Genomic DNA, 14,404 nt, shown 5'->3' with positions numbered 1-14,404 from the left:
TCTTTTCTTACTTAGCCACGATCATCTTTTTAGTCTGTATTTGTTTCTGCTTGGTGAAGGCCTCATGGATTTGCCAAGTAACTGATGAGGATAGTTTTGGAAAGATGAGTGAGGCGCAGGCATGGAGCACTCTGGGAGGAGCCAGGGGAAGGAAGGTGATTTAGAATACATTTTAGTAGTTATAAAACCAGATTTATTTATTTTAACTTCTTTACAGATTTTATCCCAACAATGAGTTATTGAGTTGGAAAACCATGTCGTTGATGCAGTCCCTGTGTACTTACTGAATGTTGAGTTAAAATAGAGAAGCCAGGTCACCACAGGGAGATGGGGTTGAGGAAGTAAAATTATGGGTTCCAGGAGGGCATTTCAACACTGTGAGCTAATTTTACAGAGGGAAGTGAAAATAGGGGGGAAAAAAGTGGAAAAATTTTTAAGAGACTGAAACGAGCAAAATAAAGCAAGCACATTTTGTGGGAATAGAAAAAAATGGTAACAATAAATAACTGAGCAGGGAGATTTACTTTAATGATGTTCTTGAAACAAAAGGGAATTGTCATATTACTGCTCTTAATTAATTGGCAACAAACATACTTAACATGGGAATTAAATACCTAATTAGATATAGGAATAAATAGCTGTGTTTTTAAATCTCCTTGATAGAAAACATGGCTGACATTTGGATGGAGGGGATTAGAAAGAAAGATAAAAGGCCTACACCTCGCTTGACAGTGCAAGTTGGATAAAATAGATGGGGAAAATGCCTGCCTATTGCCAGGAGAGTTGATTCTCCTGGTGTGGTCTTGAGGTGTGAAGGAGGTCCACTCCTCATAGTAAGTTAGTTCATTTTCCCTGTCACACACCTTAGAAACCAAGAGCTGAAGCATTGTAAGGAATAAAAACAATAGACGGTCATCTAGATGACACGGGAAGGGGTAATGACTAAGCAGACGAAGAAGATGGGAAATTTGAGAAACATGGCTTTGCTATCATACGAGCGAGCCTACAGCAGCCTTATTTACAGGCAGAAACAGAGGACTGAAAATATAGGCATTACCTCCCCAAATTATGTAGCAATTACTAGGTAAAAATGGGGAGGTGCAAAACGGGAAAAAATAATCACTGTGGATTGCTTTACTCTCACAACTCAAAAACAAAATGAAAAAAATGATTATATAATTACAATGATTAACACAAATTTCACTCTTTACTGAGAAAGTACCATAAAGAGTATCAGAAAGGATAGGAACAAGTACAACTTGAGGCATTTTCATTTGAAATTCTATGACCACTTTTAGAAAATAGAAACAATGGAAATATAGCTAACAATAAATGTCTAGACCAAGAAATAGTTTCTAGAAGGGTCAAATGATGACCAAGAAATGGATACTACTGCACGAAGCATAGTTGTGCCATGCTCTTCAGAGCATTTTACCTTGAAATCATTGCTTTTTTATTACCTGAGTATCAAAAATATTTATCTACCAGTTTTCTTCAATAGCTCTGATAGGAAATCCATTCCTATTCAATTACATTAAAGGAATTCCTCTTCAAGATGAGCTGGGTTTGGAGAAAACCTCAGTCATCTATCAGGACATAGTTATGTATCAGGGACTCATAGGTATGAAAATGCGATGCAGTTCCACTCCTGAATTCAGAGAAGCACGTAAGAGTGAGCACCCCCCCTCTCTGAGGTCTGTTGATTCCGTAATTAGTAATAAGCAAAGAGGATATTTCTGAATTTTTTCCTTGCATGCCAGAATTCACTGCTAGTGAAAATCAAGATAATAGAAGCAAGCAAGGAGTCTCAAAGATCAACTGCAAAGGGACAGTTTAAGTCATTCAAGAATTGTCAGCAATTCAGTTGTAACGATTGAATTTATTTTTAGCAGAAATAAGTTTTAACACTTAAAAGTAAGGTTGGCCCTGTTAGGCCTTCATTGGAGATCTGGACAGGTGAAAGATGGGTTAGGTTATAAACTTACCAAAACCAGACATTCTGTTTCTCAAATATGAAGAATTAAGAAGAGATAATTGTATTCATGAGAAGGCATAGCTTTTAAAGTCCTTGCTATAGTTAGTCTTGTTCCAACGGTGCCGTGTGACCTTACATGACTATATTAGGTGGATGTTTTATGATTTGAAAGTTTGTATTTAGTTATGCATGATGGAATTAAAAGTAAATCTTCCCATTAATAGCTTTTCTGTCATTTTGCTTAACTTGTGATTGCTATCCTTTGCAAACTAAAAAGTATCAGTTAAGGGGCAGGCCTGGTGGCATAGTGGTTTTAAGTTCACACACAGCTTCAGTGGCCGGGCTTCATGGGTTCAGATCCCAGGCACAGACCTATACACTGCTCCTCAGGCCATGCTGTGGTGGCATCCCATGTACAAAATGGAGGAGGATTGGCATAGATGTTAGCTCAGGAAGAGTCTTCCTAGAGCAAAAACAGGAAGATTAGCAACAGACGTTAGCTCAGGGCCAATCTTCCTCACCAAAAAAAAAGTATCACTTAATGTACATTTAATTTTAGAACAATTACTACGCAAATGACATAAAAGTTTATAACATTCCTGATGTCTGCATTTGTCCCTTGGCTGGTGTTTAGGTAGTGGCACTGGGGGACGTTCCAGATGGTACTCTGGTCACTGTGATGGCGGGCAATGATGAAAACTACTCAGCCGAACTGAGAAATGCTACCGCGGCCATGAAAAACCAAGTCGCAAGATTCAATGACCTCAGGTTTGTCGGTCGGAGCGGAAGAGGTATGTATCTGTCAAAACTGAACTTGAATCACAAAGTATTTACATGGCAACAAAGCCAAATTTCAAAACTTCTAGAAATTTCTGTCATGGGATCCCTTGAAACGGTCTTTCTTCTTGTTATTACTATTACATCAAGCTTTTAAAAAATATTTATTTAAAATTTAATTTTTTTAATGGAATCTAGCTTTACATTATTGCCTTCTATTATGGAATTGGTTTAAGACTGATTTGGAACTTGCAAAACCTGAATTGTGAATTTCAAAAAAACCCCTCAGATCTTTACTAAAATGTAAAAATATAAAACTTACCATCATGGAAACTAGGATTATACAATTGGGGTTCTCTGTTTGGTAATTATCAGAAATCTACTTAATGGAAGCCTTTAACTTAGGATCCATGTGTCATCTGTGACAAGTGACAGAGCTTCAAATGTCACTTCTAATAATTTTAAGGGATCTATAGTGTAAGGATTATTGAAATGTGGTTTCAAGTAACCTTATGTATTTATGGTAAAATATGAAGAAATAATGTTAGTATCATTCTGATTTGGTAAATTTGATGGCAATATGACCTTTCTGTTATATATAATTTGGATGTGTTATTATTTGGGGGAGAGGTTGGGCCCCGTTAATATTTTAGGTATGAATGATATTGAAAACTGGATTATTCAGAGGAACTATTCCATCAGTGAGGTTCTATGTGTTGTTTTGTTTTTCTTTGCCCCTTATCAAAGTATTAGAGCAGGAAGAGGAATCTTGGCTCGTTGTAATCTCCTTTGGTTTTCAATTATTTTCAAATATTGTGTTTTCTCTGGATTTTAAGAACCTAAGTTGTATTTTATAAATAGCAATAGTACGAGAAATTTAACTGAAGGAGGTAGGATAGCTTGTTTTGCAAATCTCATTTTTGTAATATAGTATTGGATAAGCTTATGAATAACAGTTATTTCGAGTATAATAAAAAGACCCGATAAATACCTAAATAACAGTAGATGGCTCTTGTATTGAAAAAAATAAAAGTATAACCAATGGATATTTAAATATGAGAGTAATCATAACTCTTTGTGAAGGCATTCAAAAATATGACAGTCTGTGTTCTTAGGGAATTTGATTAGTTGAGGAGGGGAAGGGGATAAAGGCGTGTTGATTTTTTTGGCTATTGTTTTTACTATCCTAGCTGTCTGGAGCATTTTCAAAATAGAATCATAGGTGGAGAAAATTTAAAAAACTTATACCGTGATTGAACATATATGTTCATAGTACTAAGTATGTTAATAATAGGGTAATACAAAGAAAATTATATCTACTTATTGACAGTATGAGTGATGCTATAAGGTATAAAAGCATAAGTCACTAAATGGGTTCACTTGTTATATTAAAAGTCCCCGCCTTTCAGTAAATGGAATTCACATTATGATTCAGAGATGTGTGTTTAGAAAACATCTTGAAGGCTTTGGATGAGTAGCTGGCGGAGTGGATGAGAAGCCAATAAAAAACCAAGGCCCCACCGCCTGGTCCATGCCTACCAGCCTAGCTAAGAATCTTAATTCAATTCTTGTGGATTTCTGCTATTAGGAATCGATTGCCGAGTGTCATTTGGTTGCATTTCCAGAGAAAGTAATATCATCATTTGCAATCTACGTGTCAGGTTTTGGTTATAAAAGTTTTGGAAACTATTTAATGGCCCATGCCAGGGACATTTTCCCGTAAGAAGTTCAGTGGTGGCTTTCTGGCAATGTGCAGTAAGTCGGTGATAATGAAGAATGAGATTTTGAAAGTGGCGAGCTTCCTTTTCTGGCGTGGAGGGCTGGTCTCTCGTCCCCCATTGGCCATCTCTGTTTTGAGTGGGTGACTAAGAGGTGCTTGTGTTTACTTGGGTAGCAGTGAACTGTTTCCCCAAGGTGTGGATTGTTTGCATTCGGCTGCCTGATTCGTGCCAGTATGCCCTTGAGTTTGCATAAACCCCAAATAGTAAAATAGCCGTAACCAAGGCTGGGCTGTCTTTTGATAACTTGGAACAGGAAAATTAATTGAGACGCCATAAATGGACACTCTCTGTTTTGAACGGGCTCTGTTCCCACGAGTGATAAAAAGCAATCTAAAATACAGGAACCCCAACTGCACATTTGACCCAATTATGCTTACCACGTATGTTGTCGGTCTTGAGTGATTTTTTTGGGGGGGTCGGTACTACAAGCTGTGAAAAGGCCCCCTTCGAGTCTGTCTCATAATTTCTCTCCAGACTCATAAAATACAACTTGATTTTACTCTTTCAAGTGTAAGTGTCAACATCAAAGCCTGCCAGATTTTTTTTTTTTTTGCAGTTTGCTTCCCATTACAGAGAGAGCAGATGATTCTCACTAATTTTGACAATTAGTCTTAATCTTCCTCCCTGAATCTTTTCCTTTAAAAGTTTCATTACATTTTATGAAGCGATCTTAAGAATATCTACTGTTTCATTTTCTGTTTTTGAAAATGTGCCTGAAAACATGTCATTGACATCCACACACCACGCAGTGGCCGAGAAGGTCCCGGCTGTTGGCTCATCTCAACATTTCAATGCCAATTTCACATTCTGTCAAATGGCACTGGGCTGATGGATTCTCAAAGGGCCCTGGTGCTCAGTTCCAAATGAAGGGTAGAGAAAGAAAATCTTTTTTCTTTTCCCAGTCACCAGTCCATGGGGATTGTAAAACCTCGTAGAATTGCCAGAGGTTGAACGTGGAAGGGTTTTTCTCTGTTCTACAAAACTGATCTGTCTGGGCGTTGGCAGACGTCCAGGATCACAGCTCCTAACCTCGGGTTCAGCCTGCAACTGGGAAAACCTGCCCGTCCAGCTTTTAAGGCCTTGCTGACAACACTGGCCCCTAAAAAATATTCATGAAGGCTTCAGCAGTCTGAACCTTCTTCCTTTTCTTCCTTCCCCTCCTTTCTCTCCCTGTCAATTTAAGTCTTGCTTAGGGTATATCTCATCCTTGGAATTTTCTCAATTTAATTCAGTATCTCCATATAAATTGGCGTTCCTTTACAATGGAAGAAGAGACAGCGGCTCCCTGGAGATGAGAGATTATGTTGAGCACACACGTTGTTGTTCAGAACCATCCACACTTAACCACTGGTTCTGGGACTCTCGCTTACCTGCAGAGAATCCAAGTTCAGGATCAAAAGGAATTCTCTTTGTCGAGGTTAGTTAGTAGCTGTTTACATCAGTTTACACCTGCAGTTCAGGCAGGTGCTATTGATACTTTCAGTTACAAGAAAGTGCATCACGGCTGCAGCTGAGAGACATTTAACAAATTTTAGCAGTGAAATCTGTGAGTGCTTCCGTCTTGTTGGAGTACTTAATCAGTTGGAAAGGCATCGATCAATTGGGTAATACGACTTTAGTTAATTCATTTTAGAACCAAAGAGGAAATCTACCAGACCATATCATCAACCACATAGTAAATGGGGGGAGAGAATCCACTCCAAATTTCCTTCTAATTTTTCTAAGAATATGATTTTTAATCCTTTGGGAACATCATAGATAATTTTGAAAATCCTTTGGAAGCCTTCTCCCAAGAGAAAAAAATGCATATGTGCACTTAACACACACAGTTTCATGTATATTTCGGTTTTCAGGGCTACTAAAGCGCGTTTATGGGCCTTCCGGGGATCCATGGACCCCCAAGCCAAGAATCTACGTATTTGAAATTTTCCTTGACCACGGAGGGTCAGCCTAGCACTGTGCTGCGCATTGTAGATAACTGGAAAATGAATAAATAAATGAATAAATGAGGTAGATGTTCTTCTTGGCCCCGTGCTGTTTTGGTTACACCTGTTTTTATTATAGCCGGGACCTGGTTTGTTTAGTTAGGAATGTAGATCCCGTTGAAACTGCTGGTCCAGACCTTTGAAAGGCCATCAGGTGTGCCCGCACGTAGCTCCTTGCAACGAGGAAGGACCCATTTTATCATTGAAGTGGCAGCCTCTTCTCTAGCCACTGCCTGGGCCTCTGGCTGCAGAGTTGCAATGTGCATTCCGCCACCAGCCCAGTGAGGACACATGTTCTCCGGTCTGTTGGGACAGGGTTTAATTTCTCGGTGGAATTTGAGTTTATATTGACCTCCCTGGCAACTTTAATCTTGCCCACTTTCAAAATAGTACCCTTACCCAACGCTTTTATAAAATGAAATTCCTTCATTATGTTCTTGCTGTGGATGCCTTCCCAGACATAATATTTACTCGGTCACAATCTAGGTTATTGCATATTTGGGTAATGTTTGTTACTTAAGGCATGTTCATTCTTAAGTTATTTTACATTATTTGGGGAACAGTGTGAGGAAGTAGCCTCTCAGATGAGGGAAAGACTGTGGTTGAGATGAAGAGAAGGTACATTTAGAAAAGGATAAACTGTACTGGTATTTTAAATGAAAAGAGACATGTCTTTATGGAGTGGTTATTACTGAGAAATGGTCTGAATGACTTACAATACTGTCATAGGATCCAAGTCATTCTCTAGTCCATCACAGACTCATATAATAGGGGAAGGAAAAATTCATCTGACAACCCCAGAGTTGTTCATGGATAACATTCAAGATAATAAGCTGGCTGTCAGACCTCCTGGAGAGAATTCTAAGGAAAAGACGTGAATTGTATTAAAACCAACTCTCCTATTTTTTCTCCTTTTTTCTTGGTTGTTATTGATCTATATGTTAAAATAATATATATATTATTATAATATTATGTATTATATATATTATATATATATAAATCTGTTTCCAGATTTCAGTGTGGACAAATATGGATGAAAAAAGACCCAGCCTCTGATACGCCAAGCCCCAGGCAGCCCTAGCAAATAATCCCTTTAGATGGCAGGTCCACAGCTTGTGTCCATGTAGAATTCATCTCGAGAGATCAGGTTTCTCCTTCTGTTGCACATTTGCCAATAAAAGAGTAACAACACTTTCTTAAAGCAAGTTGCTCCCTGCCCCCAATCACTGCCACCATCAGTCACCCAATAACCAGTCTCTGTCCTGCTTAATGCCATGGCAGGGACCAAGGAGAAAAGCTGTCTTGAAAACTGCTTGTGCCTGGAACACGCCGTTTCACAATTTATTCCTTCTTGGTGTGCTTGCTGATTTTATGAAGTGCCAGGCAAAGCTGATGGTGTCAGACAGCTTGCTTAAATTGAGATTATTTGTATGAACGATATTTCAGAGTTGATGGGCAGAAGCTAGACTTCTCTCCACCCACCCTCCACCCCTTCCTTGCCAGCCAGCTTGCGTGGGGTTGAGGTCGTTCTTTTTGGTGGGAACAGAGGACTATCTATCAGAAAGTGCCTCTGAGAGAAATGGTTGAGTGATTTTTAGAGCTTCCTGTTTCAGCAGCAAGCATCATAGACATAAACAGTGATCCCGCCAACGGCTGCAACGCTGCTCTGGTTCTAATAAATCAGTTTCGTATTTTCTTTTTGTGCCGGTTGGCGAGGGGCAAGAAAGGGTGGAGAAGACTGGTTATGGAAGAACATATTCGGTGTCTTTTTTTATTTTTAAAGAAAAATTACTTGTTGAAAAAGAGAGAGGGTGTACTCTCTGATGACTGTTTTCTTTCTGTTGATTAAAAAACAAGTTCAGATCAGTAAGAGGATGTTTATGCATAACCACATACTGTCCATATGGAGAGGTTATGTTGGACTTTTAGCCAGTGGGGTGCGTGTGTGTGAGCGTGTGTGTGCGTCCATACTTCCACTGAGAAGACTCTTCGGACCAAATTATCTTTGGGGACTGAATCCATGCTCATAACATCTCATCTGAAGCCCAAATGAAGCAATTAACAGAAATTAATAAGTGAGCAGCGTGGATTTAATGAGCTGCCTATGAGTTCCTTTCAAATGTGCCAGTTTTATCGGCTCACTCGTGGGGCGTGGGGGACATTGCTTCTCTTCAAGATTTTTGTATTTATAAACATGCATTAGTGGACATCAGGCACGCCTACCCTCCAATATTGGTTCTGGTGAGAGTCCTGCGTTCAAAAGAGACATCTCGTTCCGTATTAAGAACGGAGCTATGTGAGCGATTCATTTTGTTTGGCGCTGATTTGGGCTTCCAGCATGTTGCTCAGCCTCTATTAGCCTATATGGGGAAGCGTATCCCATTTAGAAATTCCATTTTATGTCACTGAACTTTCTCCAATGAGAGTTTCAGGGAGATGAGGACCCATAAATCGTAAAGTGATCGCAATAACCTCCTTCGAGAGACTCGTGGCCGTTCTGCTGCAGGATTCAAAATGCGCTTCCTCTGATTTCCCCGGTGAGGAAGCGTTCATTTAGGAGCCACTTAAAATTGTTTTTCGCAAAGAGGATGTAAGCAAATTTCCTGTTTATTTTTCAGCTCAGATTAATCCCTGCTTTTACCTTGAGATTTAAGACCGTCATGAAGAATGCACAGGCAGCCCCAACTGCAGAACCCACTACCTGCCCCCAACCTCCTCATTCAGGGAAACTCTCGGTCTGGTTAATGGGAGGGCTGGCCTGTACCCTCACAGTGGTGTGTGGCCCTGCCTGAGTCACCTTATGCAAACAAAGGAGAATTTCCTTGGCTCAGACAAAGGCAATGCACAGGAATATGGGCGGTCTGAGCACACACAGTTGGTGATCTGTGTGCTTATCAGATCTCGGCAGACAAGGCGAGGAGGGATGGGCCCGTTTGGAGGTGGAAAGGCTCCAGTTTGCTCAAGGCATTGGTTTTAAGTTTTTATAGATGTTTTTCCTTCATTCTACTTGAAACCAGTGTATAGAGTACAGCCAGCATCTATCTATCTATCTATCTATCTATCTATCTATCTATCTATCTACCTACCTACCTACCTACCTACCTATCTAGCTAGCTATGTATCTATCTGTCATTACTGAGGAACTGGTCTAAGCTCATCTCATAATCAGGCTTTATTTGCCTCTTTATTTTTTTATGTTTTATTTTTTTGTGTGTGAGGAAGATTAGCCCTGAGCTAACATCTGTTGCTTATCCTCCTCTTTTTTTGCTGAGGAAGATTGGCCCTGGGCTAACATCCATGTCCATCTTCCTCTACTTTATATGGGACGCTGCCACAGCATGGCTTGACAAGCAGTGCATCGGTCCGAGGCCGGGATCTGAACCTGCAAACCCCCGGCCACCAAAGCGGAGCATGCGACCTTAACTACTATGCCGCCAGGCCGAATTTGCCTCTTTAAATGATATCTCTCCAGTTTGTACAACACTGGGTCTTTCCAAATGTTCTGCCTTCGTCATCCTATTTGAAACCTCAGGCCAGGTCAGAGTGGGTATCTTATCTACCTATCTGCTTATCAATTTTGGTGATGGTCTCACTGAGTGGTTCCCAACTGGGGTGATTTTGACCACCAGGGACATTTGGCAATGCCTGCAGACGTTTTTTTTTGTCACCACTGAGGTGGAAGCAGTGTCACTGGCATCCAGTGGGTGGGAGCCAGGGGTGCTGCTCAGCATCCCCCAGTGCCCAGGGCAGCCCCCCGAGAGCAGAGATCTGCCCAATCCAGAATGTCAGTCATGCTGAGACTGAGACACCCCGATCCAGCTCCACACTCCTTCAGAGTAAGTTGTAAAATGTCTCCTCTGGCCCTCTTTCCTAACACTTCTTGCCTTTCTACAAAATTTATGAAAAACGTATTTAAAAAGTTCACACAAAAAATTAGAGAGCATCACTGAATATTTTTAAAAAATAGGAAACGTACGAGTGTCCTGTGTGCATAGAATTGTACCATCTCGGCACATCCTGGCTCGGGGAATGTATGGTGGCTGGAGGGAGGCTGGGGCCGGGTGGGCAACCCAGCAGAGGAAGCTCTTCCTGGAGGACACACCCGATGCAGCCGCACCCTCAGGAATGTCACACAGGTGCAGGTCCACAGGGACCGTCAGAAACAATAAAAGTGCACTGCTGGCTTCTCAGTGCTCAGCACCACCCCCCACCCCCTCCCAATCCTTCAGCCAGGGGACCACAGATCCAGAAACACGAATTGATGTGAGTGGACACTGTCCACTTGAACTAAAAAATGCTAAAAGCAAGGTCCTGGTATGCATCACCTACAGACACCTTGCAGGCACCAAAAAGGGCTCGGTCTGCACACCTGAAATAAAAACGGAGGAAATGCATGAAAGGGGTGGAGAAGGAACCAAGGCCAATGTGCCGGCCATCTCTGAGACAGCCCTGGGTTTGCTGCCACAGGCTGGGTTTGCAGGTGCCACGGGCAGACAGCTGGCCCGGTTCCTCCAGGGCTTTCTCCCACCTGCCCCGACGTGTTAGTTCTGCCATCACCTGTTCTCCATACTGAGATTCAGGGAAAGATTGCTGGAGAGAAAAGTCTGAGAAAAGAGTCCTCTAGGTGTTTTTGGTGCATCAAGGTGGTGGCTGCCGCAGGTCGAGTGTTGTGAATACGTTTTGCTGGGCGTGCTCTCTCTGGTTATGTTTGCTTGCTTGCTTTTACACTGCATGGGGACCCTCATTCCTAACTTTCTTGCCCCAAGTATACATCTGCTTCTTTAAGCTCCCCTCAGTAAAGCAACCAGCTCCCCGATTCGGCATGGAGATCAGTTGCGTGTCAAATAAATGAGACTAGGAAGAGTGAACCGTCCAAATGGGAGTTCCCGGGCGGCGTCTGCACCAGGACGGCACAGGCCCACATGCTGCTCCTAGATGTGCCTGGGAGTGAAGGTCGCTGGGGAAGGAGCTTGGGAACAGCTGTGGCGTGCACGGATGCACGGCAGTGGTAACTGAGACCCATGGAAAAGACATGAAGATGTGCCCGGAAGCCCCCAGGAGGGGGACTCCCAAGAATTTTCAAAACCCAAAGATTCAGTCCTTAACCAGAAAAGCACCCTGGGGTGTCATCAGTAGTTAGATCAGTGCCTGACACAGAGCAGGGTCTCATTAAAAATCTTTAAATGAGGGGCCGGCCCAGTGGCATAGCTGTTAAGTTCACGTGCTCCACTTTGGCAGCCCGAGGTTCGCAGGTTCAGATCCCGGGTGCAGACCTACACACTGCTTATCAAGCCATGCAGTGGCAGCGTTCCACATATAAAGTAGAGGAGGATGGGCACGGCTGTTAGCCCAGGGCCAATCTTCCTCAGCAAAAAGAGGAGGATTGGCAACAGATGCTAGCTCAGGGCTAATCTTCCTCACCAAAAAGAAAAAAAAAAGAAAAAAAGAATCTTCAAATGAGTGACTACCCCAGGACTCTTTCTACTCTGGGCCTTAGAGCCTAGTGGTTAGTACACAGACTTGACTGGCTTCTCCACTCAGAGGAAGATGTCTCTCCCCAGGCACTATCGACATTTAGGGCTTATTACTCTTTGTTGTGGGGCCATCCTGTGCATTGCTGGATAGTTAGCAGCATCCCTGGCCTCTACCAAGTAGCCAGTAGCCTTGTCCCTCCCAGTCTGACAACCAGGAATGTCTGCAGACATTGCCAAATGTCCCCTGGGGAGGTGGGGTGGATGATCGCCCCTGGTTGAGAACACTGGCTTAAAGCTGTGTGTCCTGAGCAAGTTACTTAACCTGTCTGAGGCCGATTCTGCCTTTGTCTATGGGGCCGGGGAATACAGTGAGGATTACCTGAGATAAGACACACTTTAGAGGTTACTACTTTGCATGGTAAGATCTGGTGCAGTGACACTCACTCTGCGGAGTAGATGATGGAAACTCTGTGAGCTGGTAACTAACAAGAGCAACCAGGACCTCCTTTTTTGTTTCTCTAAGTGGATGAGTTTTCCAGGAGGGGAACATCAACCCTTATCCTCCTTCTTCGGCCCCACAGAGTTCTCAGGTCCCGAAAGGGTTATCCACAGCAGGCCCTGGGATTTCAGATTAGCAATGGAAGAGACGAAATTACATATGTACTGTAATTCGAAGCACTGTTTTTCATGGGAAAAGGAGGTCTCCCAACTCAGCCCTTCCAGCTCTTTTGTCCAAACATTAATGGCGTGCAAATATTTATGATTCATACATGCCCCTTTAATTCCCGATCGTATTTTCACAATCAACACTGCGTTTTAACAATGAAGCAGAATAATCCCTTTGTCCTGTCACTAGGCTCTGCAGGCTGGCACCCAGCAGCATCACATTCTTCCTGCGTGGTAATTGCCGGCTCCACCCAAGTCGAGGGGAGTTTTATAGTAGTGCCACGGCGCCTCGCCTTGGACTGTACTTAAGGACATCCCGGCTGTTCCAAGGAAGCCATTTTAAGGTTGTATCTCAGCGTCTGCAGAAACTGCTTGTTTTTCTTTTTTTGGCCACATATAAGTGGAGAATTGATTCATCGGGCTGTGACTTGGAGAAGTATCTTACTACACTATTATCTTGCATTCTGCCCAAATCCATGAGGTCTAGGTTACACCAAAGCTATTATGTCTCATTGATAGTCCTCGGATTCACAACAACATAGAAACACGCACCTCCATTTGTAATGATTCTACAGGCGTTTGGAAGGTAGAGTGACATAGTATGAGAAGTGAGTGTTCTTGCAGGACTCACTGAGATGTGCTGGCCTCAGTCTCCCCGTCTGTGCAATAGCTATGACAGTGCTTTTCATATACGCCTTGAAAAGTTGTTAGAATGATTTAAATGAGATGATGTGTGTGTAACAAGACTTAGGAAAAAGAGCTACCACTTGCCTTGGCGTTGTTCTTCCTGCTACAGACAGACTCGCTGAGGAAGGAAAGAGCAGGGAGGAGTTAGCATGTGTCTTGCTGAATCAGAAAGGCAGGAATGATGCTATTTTCCACTGTCCGCTCCTCGATGGCAAGGAATTTGTATTCCTTTATCCTACTAAGAACCTATAAAATGAGAGTGCCTGAGACACAGCAGGAACTACATAAATATTCATAAATAAATACATGAATAATAGTAATATAATCATTCCAGCTGGGCACTGATCATGTGACGGACCTTGTGTTCTCTGCTTTAATTGGTGGCCTCTCATAGCCTTGGGACCCTTTCCAATCAGGGAAGTATAGTGTCCATTGCTATTTTATTAGAACTGTCCCCAACCCTCCTAGAGGTCATTTAGTGAGGGCATTTCATTCATTCATTCATTCATCAGATATGCATTGTGTACCAACTGTGTGCCAGGCACTGGGTTCCCATTGCAGATACAAAGTTCAGCCAAAGAGAAGCCACAGCCTTTGGGCGCCAGTGAGGGACCAACAACTCAGCAGGCCATGGCCGTTCTGAGTGGTCAGTGCAATGGACAGGTGTGACGGGAGCACATGAGCAGCAGTGCTTAACCTAGTGAAGAGGCTAGGGGTCTCCTGGTCAAATTGTCATCTCAGCTGAGACATTTCAGGGTGTGGAGGAGGCTGTCCAGGTGACGGCATCCAGAAGAGGGTCCAAACAGAGAAAACAGAGTTGGGGAGGAACATCCGGCCGGTCAAGGAGCCAAGACATGCTTGGGCAGCCAGCTGGGGGAGGCCTTGGAGCGGGATGAGACTGGGAGAGCTGTGAAGGGCTGTGACACCCACATTGGGAATCTGGTCCGGTCCTAGTGGAATATGGAGACCCACTCACAGGTTTAAAGCAAGGAATTGACATCACCAGGTACAAATGGTAGAAAGATGCTCAGATTGCACGCAGAAGGATGGAAGGTGCGT

At 42.8% G+C, this 14,404-nt stretch overlaps 1 protein-coding gene across 1 annotated transcript in view; it reads left to right on the top strand.

The window, feature by feature from the left end:
* Positions 1-14,404, top strand: part of RUNX1 (RUNX family transcription factor 1) — a 90,960-nt gene that overhangs the window by 5,517 nt on the left and 71,039 nt on the right. Inside the window, exon 2 of the mRNA XM_058523059.1 lies at positions 2,610-2,766. Coding sequence (XP_058379042.1) covers positions 2,610-2,766 — 157 coding nt within the window. The remainder of the gene's footprint in view (positions 1-2,609; positions 2,767-14,404) is intronic.

This window comes from Diceros bicornis, chromosome 27, assembly GCF_020826845.1.
Source record: "Diceros bicornis minor isolate mBicDic1 chromosome 27, mDicBic1.mat.cur, whole genome shotgun sequence".
Classification (NCBI taxonomy): Eukaryota; Metazoa; Chordata; class Mammalia; order Perissodactyla; family Rhinocerotidae; genus Diceros; species Diceros bicornis.
This window is presented reverse-complemented; position numbering and strand designations above follow the sequence as displayed.